At 27.3% G+C, this 8,617-nt stretch overlaps 1 protein-coding gene and 1 non-coding gene across 2 annotated transcripts; one reads left to right on the top strand and one right to left on the bottom strand.

Annotated features, from left to right (window-relative positions):
• Positions 1 to 598: 598 nt before the first annotated feature.
• On the bottom strand, positions 599 to 5,414 carry LOC125860504 (sulfite exporter TauE/SafE family protein 2-like). The gene is made up of 5 exons (XM_049540481.1): positions 5,031 to 5,414; positions 3,894 to 4,313; positions 2,628 to 2,762; positions 2,042 to 2,194; positions 599 to 1,217 (listed from the first exon to the last, which is right to left on the bottom strand). Exons 1-5 carry the CDS (start codon positions 5,379 to 5,381, stop codon positions 909 to 911), a joined length of 1,368 nt encoding a protein of 455 aa, XP_049396438.1. The 5' UTR covers positions 5,382 to 5,414; the 3' UTR covers positions 599 to 908.
• A 3,005-nt stretch (positions 5,415 to 8,419) lies between these two features.
• TRNAH-GUG (transfer RNA histidin (anticodon GUG)) lies at positions 8,420 to 8,491 on the top strand. Its single transcript has one exon. It is a non-coding gene; the product is annotated as a tRNA-His (tRNA).
• The last annotated feature ends 126 nt before the right edge of the window (positions 8,492 to 8,617 follow it).

Raw genomic sequence — 8,617 nt, 5'->3', positions numbered from 1 at the left:
CCAAATATTGAGTATTGATATTCATAATTAATCAGAGTACAAATATGTACAATTCAGAGCACGCTTCTTCTAACTAGAACAACTCTCACACTTACAAATCTTCAAATTCTATACACTCTTTTTCTTAGTGAAAATCGTGAACATTCAAACACACTTAGAAGTACCTCCAAATAGTCCCTTTCAATTCAACCAAAAATATCTTCCAAATGTCGAGTATTGATATTCATAATTAATCAGAGTACAACTATGTACAATTCAGAGCACACTTCTAACTAGTACAACTCTCACACTTACAAATTTTCAAATTTTATACTCTTTTTCCTAGTGAAAATCGTGAACATTCAAACACACTTAGAAGTACCTCCAAATACTCCCTTTCAATTCAACCAAAAATATCTTCCAAATGTCGACTATTGATATTCATAATTAATCAGAGTACAAATATGTACAATTCAGAGCACGCTTCTAACTAGCACAACTCTCACACTTAATTACAAATCTTCAATTTCTATACACTCTTTTTCCTAGTGAAAATCGTGAACATCCAAACACACTTAGAAGTACCTCCAAATACTCCTTTTCAATTCAACCAAAAATATCATCCAAATATCGACTATTGATATTCATAATTAATTAGAGTACAAATATGCAAAATTCAGAGCACGCTTCAAACTAGCACAACTCTCACACTTACAAATCTTCAATTTCTTATAAACTTTTTTCCCTATAGAAAATCGTCAACATTCAAACACACTCAGAAGTACCTCCAAATACTCATTTACAATTCAACCAAAAGTACATATCCACCTAATATCGATTATTGATATTCGTTAATAATCAGCACAAAAAACTCGGAGCACGCTTCAAACGAGTACAACTCTCAATATATTTCCCTTTCTTATTAATTCTCAACAAGGTGGTTTGAACCCCATGTACTTCCCACTTGTGTAATCCCTCCAAACATCAACAGCTCCAAAACTTGTTATAAGAACAGTACTTAATGCCATGACTATTCCAACTGAAAAAACAATAAGTGATGCTCTCCCATGATGTTCAATGGCTCTTTGTACCACAACTAATCCAATAAGTGAAGCAATTAAACAAACAATAGCAAAAATGAGGGCCGTATTGACATGTTCCATTCCTAGAAATAAGTATTGTACAGCTGACATGGTAGAGGAGAAAAATACCATGAATGAACAAGTTGCCGCGGTAATCTGTTTAAAAAAGAATGTCATTATTAGTCCTACTAAGCAAAGAAAAAAGAATTAACCTAAATAGTCATCCACAACAACAACAATAACAATAATATATCCAGTGTAATCTCACAAGTGAGGTTTGAAGAGGCCGGGTAAGATATACGTGGACCTTATCCTCTACTTTTGTGAAGTAGAGAGGTTGTTTCCTATAGACTCTCGCTTCAATAGCCGTTCATTCAACTGCTTAAACTAAAAGTAGCCGGCAGATATATAAATCATATATATTTTGTGTATAATAGCGTATAATCATATATGGTTAACTATATGGATGGATACTAACTTCTACTTTATTACACTATAATTACTAAACTATTCTTTATAATAAAAGCTAACTTTACCTAAGTATTACTAAACTCACTAAACTATTTTTTATAACTAAAAAGTCATTCAATTTTATTGTAGGTATTACAAAAAGTCACTAAAAGAAAAGAGACATTTTATATGATATTTCTGCAAAATTGAATGATATTTTGATTGCAAAAAATTGCCCAGTGACTTCATGTGATACCTTAGGCAAAGTTCAGTTTTTTTCTCTTTATATATAAAAATAACAATTTAATAACTTCCAACGATACTTAGGCAAAATTGAGTGAACTTTCAGTTAGCTTAGTGACTTTAATGTAATAAAGTAAAAGTAAACTCCAAATAAAATGACTTACTCAGAAAAATATATTACTTTTTTAAAATGACTTCTGTCAGACCAAACAAACTTTAATATGAAATAAATAGAGATTCTAAAATTGAAAAAAATTAACAACAATAGAAGAGTAATAGAGAATTACTTCAGGTGTTATTCCAACTTGAATTAAAAGGGGACTAATAAGCATTCCTCCACCGATTCCAAATACACCACCCAATACTCCTGCTAGAAGTGCCATTAAGGGAAAAATGAACATTCTTGAAGGTCCATTATTCTTTGTTTCACATGTTATTTCCTACATAAATAAGACAAATTTAAATGTTAATCAACAAATTAATCAAACAAAATTGCACAAGTTAACTAACTTCAAATACTCTATCCGTTTCAGTTTATGTGACAATATCTTTTTATAAATCTTTGGTTGGGGATAAGGATCATTAGGTGGATTATTCCAGTTTAGGATTTGAGATTAAATTAAATTTCATGCATGTTTGATTGGATGTATTAGATAATGTCAATATTTAAATTTCGACAATAGTACGGTGGGATAAGTTATTCAGGATATAATCCCTATTTTAAACCAAATGACCCCTTAACGAGAAGGTTTTAAGGTCTACAAGTTATGATCTTCATTTTTAATCGAATTTCGTATAGATTTAAAGTATGTCACATAAATTGAAAACGTCAGTGATTAATATTAAAATATTATTTTGCTACTTAATATATACCTGTTTCTTGGAAGGTAAATTTTGGTGATTTTCTCTCTTGTATAAGATCCATGATGTAAAAATTATTGCTAGAGGAAATTGAACTGATGAGATAATCCAATATACCACTCCACATGCCTTCATATGAATTATGCCCTACATAATATTATGAACAGTAAAAATAAGAATATCACAACAATAATTTTTTTTAAAAAAAAATAGGAATTAACAACTGATAATTTTCATAGCTAACCAATAAAAAAAATTCTCACTAATCTTATTTAATAACAAATTAATATAAAAATTCATTCTAGGTATAGGTATTTTGCGATAGATTAATATGTCTTCGATCTCATCTTATTAAATTCATTGAATCATAATAAATTAATATGATTTGACGTAACTACCCAAGTTTTTCATCAAGATTCAAATCTCATTCAGACTCACTCGAAAGTGGAGATAGGATCACATGACTCACTAAAATAAGTTAAGGTAAAGTAATAATATTAAAGTAAAAAGCATGTACAGACAAAAAAAGAAAGGATCCATACTTATCCATAAGTTGTAAATAAATAAAAATAAAATATGAATTTCAATAAATAAGTTTAAAGCCACTTATTAAAATTTAGATTTAGACCATTAATTAATTTTGTTAATTCGTTCTTGTAAAATCATGTACAAATTTATTTGTATGATTAAATATTTGTAACAAACTAATAAAGGCATATTATGTATTGTGTATATAAAATTTCTCTTGCTTGATTAATGATTAGTTAATATATTACTCATCTCATTGAATTAATAATTTTAGAATATTTCAAGATTCACCAAGTCATTTGGCTAGCAACATATATATATATATATATAAAATAAACAAGAATATTGTATGGGTTAAAATATCTCACAAAGTTAATTAACTATGTTAAGTTTTATATAAGATAATTAATCGCATTATTTTAGTATAAAATATTGAATAAAAGACTAATTATATTCATAACTAGACAAGGGATATAAACTAATTTCATATTTTTTTTCAAAATTATTATCTCATATCCCTCTAACTAAATAATCCATAATAGTATGAAAAATCCAAATTAGAAACAGATCAATGCACTAAGTTCTCACTATGCATGAAATTCAGAGAAAAATTAGATCATAAATGTCTTATTTTACAATTTTTCACTGCTCGAATCAATAAATTCTTAATCACATAACTAACAAGTTTACCAATTACGTCAACGAAATAAAATCCAAGTAATTAAAAGACAAAAGAGGAAGGAAACATACTTGTCCATATCGATTTCCACGAAGAAGATAAAGGAAAAAGAAAGAAAACCAAATCATTATTAATACTCCCATTTTCATCCATGGAATATTTTTTATTCCTTTTTCTTCTTTTTTCAATAAAGGTCCCTCAATTTCCTCAAAATTCTCATTTCTCCTCATAACTTCTTCAGATTCAATTTTCCAATAATAAATTCCTGATTTAAATGTCTTGAAAGTGCACCAAGCAAGAAATATTGCAAACAGAATAGTAATAAGCCATTCTGGGAAAACAAGATTGCAAATTACTCCAATACTAACTCCCAATAGAATACATGGTTGTGAGAGTAAAGCTATGTCAAAATCAACCAATATTTTTCCACCATGTTTGGCACTAGGTAAGAACATGCTACAAACAACATTGGCTATCGAGCCTCCGGTTACCTGTTAAGACATAATATATAATTAAATAAATTAAAAATTATAATATATCTATAACAATATAAAATTTTACATGAGATGATAATACACTTTAACGTGATATCAGAACAAATAAAATAAATACTCGATTCAAATCTCATTGCTATAAAGAAGAAGTACATTATAACGCGCCTTTGGGTTTTGAAAAGGAATCATGCCTCAAGTGAAGGGACATGTTGAAATATAATATAATTAAGTAAATATAATTGTGCTCTTCAAAACAGATCAAACTTTTAAATAAGATGATCAAACAACATGATATCAGGGATAATGCAAGAAATGTCGAGTTTAGATGTTTTGATTAAACTTCCAAAATCTACTTATGCAAAAGAAGTGTATTTTGATCGACTATTTTTTTTTCTTTCAAAGGGTAATAGTTTGTATGTGGATAATCAATTTGAAAAACAGTTTTGACCTATTAATAAAAAATGTTTCTTTTTTTTTCTAAAAGTTTGATCAAATATCTCAACTTTTCTTAAGTATTTTGGTTCAGAAACTTAGCCAAACAGACAATAAATCTCATCGCTAGCTATCCAAAAAAAAAAGGATAAGATATTTCGACGACTTTGACATATGAATAAGAATCAACCAACACGTGAGCAGACATATTGAGACATAATATAATTAAGTAAACAAAATTACGCCCTCTAAACAGATTAAATGAAATAGTCATAACATTACCATAAAAGCAGAGAAACTTGAGGCTGTTTTGAGATCAACACCAGCAACAATTATTAAAATTGGTACATATAATCCACCACCTCCAATTCCACCAGCACTAGAAATAGAAGCTGCAATAAAACAAAAAATTCCAGCTAACACAGTAGGGGCTCCAATTTTTAGATTATTATTATTGGAATCTCCAAAGTTTTTTTGTTGTTGAATTCTCCATTCATAAATTGAATTCAAGAATTTACCAAAATTGAGGTTTTTTGAGCTGGGGTTTGTTTGTTTTGCTAAAGAAAATCCACAAGCGGTTAGAATAATAATAAGAAAGAACAAACATTGTAGGTAGGTTTTGTGAATATTCATTTTGTTGAAACTATAGATACAATGTGATTTTGGAGAGGACATATATATATGTATGTGTAATATGGTCAAGTTGAAGGGGGAGGAAGAAAAATATTATTTAAAAAATATGAGGCTTTTTTTTAATACTTGATGTTGATGTGTTGTATTTGAGCTGAGAAGTTATCGTAAACAATTTCTCTATTTTTTCAAAGTAAAGGTAAGACTGAATATACATAACTCTCTCAAGACCCTACTTATGTGATTTACACTGGATATGTTATTGTTGTTATAAATATAGAACTTCATTAGCATTATTGAAAAAAGGAATTAACGACGGATAAATGTTGTAATTAAACAACAAAATTTATCGCTAATTTTATTTAGCGATGGAATATCAAGAAACTATATGAACGCGCACTACTACTTTATCCATTTCAAAATAAGTTAATTGTTGAAGCAATTTTTATAGTTTAAATTAACTTAATTGTTCAGAATAATTTTATATTTTTTTCTTCCATTTTTACCCTTCATTTAAATTTTTCTATGTGATGAGTTCGAGAAACTTTCTTTGCTTAGTATTGAGAACAATTATCATGATCAATTTTAGTCATTCTAAAGAGTAATTTAACAATAATTAAAAAAAGGTAAAAATGAAAAATAATGCCTAATTAATGTCTTAATATTCTTTTCTCAAAGGAAGTGCAACACCCCAACAATTCACTTATTTTGAAATTAAGGAAGCAATAATTTAATGATTTTAGATTAATAATCTATTATTTAACCTATCTTGATCTATCTCATAGAATGACCTACTCATTTACTAATTTGATTTATTTTAATCCATCCAAAGTCAGTCCATTTACTAATTTGATTTATTTTAATCCATCCAAATTCAGTCCAGTCGCTTTATATACTTTCAACCATTGTACATGCCAACATCCAAGCACGCTTGCTTTTTAACAATATTCATATATATATATCTTTCAACCATTGTCCACTTCAACTTAATAGTGACTAGGGCTAGTTATTTAAATTAAAAAGTTCTTAAATGGGAAAAATAATGCTAATACTTTATGCAACATTATCTTGATGTCAATAGCAAGCCATTAAAAAAGCAAATATAAAAGCTTAATAATTGACAAGAACTTAGTAAAACATTGAATCAATCATATATATTTTTCGTAGAAACCAAGGGACAATTTGGTTTGAGAGTAAGGGGTACACAAAAATAACATATAGTATTAAAATACCTTGTGGCTTTGTTTAACATCCATATTTAATTGGATAACTATATTTATATAGAGGAATTTTGTTAATAATTAATTACACAATGATATAGGATTTTGATGAAAATAACTTGAGTTTTATGTCAAAACTCATAACTAGAATTTTAACTTCATTTATATGTAAATGACTTGTGCTTTTCAAAATTCCAACCTTGCTCATAGTGAATTTAATTATTTTCGATTTTTTCTCTTTGTTTTTCTTATTTTTTTAATAAATATTTAACATGTTATTTGTATGATTTAATATAAATATCTTATCTGAATAAATTGTTATCTTTGCTCCACCCAAAAAAAATCAAGATAGGATATGCTACGCACATATATAAAAATGATAAGTTGATCAAATTGTGAGATAAAAATAAATCAATGACAAGTTGTCAAATTGTGAGATAAAAATTAGATTTATGAAATAATAATAAAAAATAAAATAAACAATCCATTTGTTAGAATCCCATTTTTATAAGACAACGGATTTAGATAGTACTTACTCCCTCTGTCCCATTTTATATGAGGTACTTTGACTCGGCACGAAGTTTAAGAAAGGAAGGAAGACTTTTAAAACTTGTGGTCCAAAATGAATGATAGAAATTTGTGTGGCTGTAAATCATTTCATTAAGGGTAAAATAGACATTTTATAGCTGAATTGTTACTTAAAATAGAAATGTGTCATTCTTTTTGGGACTGACTAAAAAGGAAAGTAAGTCATATAAATTGGGACTGAGGGAGTAGTATTTTTATAAGAATGAATTTGGACAAATGAATTTAGACTTTATTTTAGGAAAAATGAATTTGGAGACTTTCTTTTGAGATATCACATTTATTTATTTATTTATTTTTCAACTAAAGTGAGTTGCTAAAGTGACTATATGTGGCAGCTTGTCCTGCTAGGATTGGATTGATCTTTTTTTTTGGTTGGAATTTTTCACTTTTTTGAGACATATAAACCTACTTAAATTATTTATCTTTATAAAGATACATTTTGATTCAATATCAGTTGATTTCTTAATTATTCTATCTGAAATATCACCATTTACTTAACTAGGTATGTTTTAATACATAAATAGTAATAATTCAAACAAAAATAATACTAACTGATGATGATTCAAATAAAAAAAAACTTAATAATTAAAATATAAAACCCAATAATAATTCAGATGTATTTTCAAGTATTATCTCTTTTTATTATATTTAAAGATACTAGTAGGTCACATGAGTCCAATAGTTGGTATATTTGAAGTTACTTTATGACTTCATTCTTGGTACACATTTACCTGTATGCATGATTGAGCACATTTGAGTTTTACTTTATCGTAACTTTTTACTTGTCACATTTTGTTTTTTAAGAGTAAAATTGTCTGATAAAATTTGATCAATATTGTAAGATCTATATTTTAATTTTATTAATATGAGAAAAATTATAACTTATAATATTTTTATACAATTATTGAACATCTAATATAAAATTTGGCTCAATAAATTAATCAAATTGACTCTTGTGAAGCAAATTATGACAAGTAAAAATGAAAAGGAGAGATTATATACTATAAGTAAATAAATTTATTTTATTTTAAAGAAATATTTTATAATCATATAAATATTTAAGCTTATAAATTCCAAAAAAAATCTTTCTTTTTTCTTAAACTCCACTATCTAATAAAACCATTACATAAATTGAGCCATAAAATTTTAAATTAGTTTGTTGGTTTTTTTTTTTTTTTTGCTGTGATTATTATTTATTATTTAATATTTGTTTTAGTTTAACAAAGCAACAAAGTGGCTGTAGTTTAGTGGTGAGAATTCCACGTTGTGGCCGTGGAGACCTGGGCTCGAATCCCAGCAGCCACATTACTATTTTTTTTTTAATTTCATACCTTTTGTTTTCTCTTTCGAGCTTATTCGTTAACCTATATAGAGTTTTAAGACGGAATATAGATTTTTTTACACCATCAGGTTAAGTTGACTCATAAAACA

Source organism: Solanum stenotomum, chromosome 3, assembly GCF_019186545.1.
Source record: "Solanum stenotomum isolate F172 chromosome 3, ASM1918654v1, whole genome shotgun sequence".
NCBI classification, from domain to species: Eukaryota; Viridiplantae; Streptophyta; class Magnoliopsida; order Solanales; family Solanaceae; genus Solanum; species Solanum stenotomum.
Note: the sequence above shows the minus strand (reverse complement) of the source record. Positions and strands in the feature narration are given on the sequence as shown.

Coding starts and splice junctions, on each gene's coding strand:
- LOC125860504 (XM_049540481.1), bottom strand. CDS start 5,381: ATGAATATTCACAAAACCTACCTACAATGTTTGTTCTTTCTTATTATT. Junction 4,314..5,030: donor CAAGTTTCTCTGCTTTTATG/GTAATGTTATGA, acceptor ATGTCTTAACAG/GTAACCGGAGGCTCGATAGC. Junction 1,218..2,041: donor AAGTTGGAATAACACCTGAA/GTAATTCTCTAT, acceptor TTTTTTAAACAG/ATTACCGCGGCAACTTGTTC.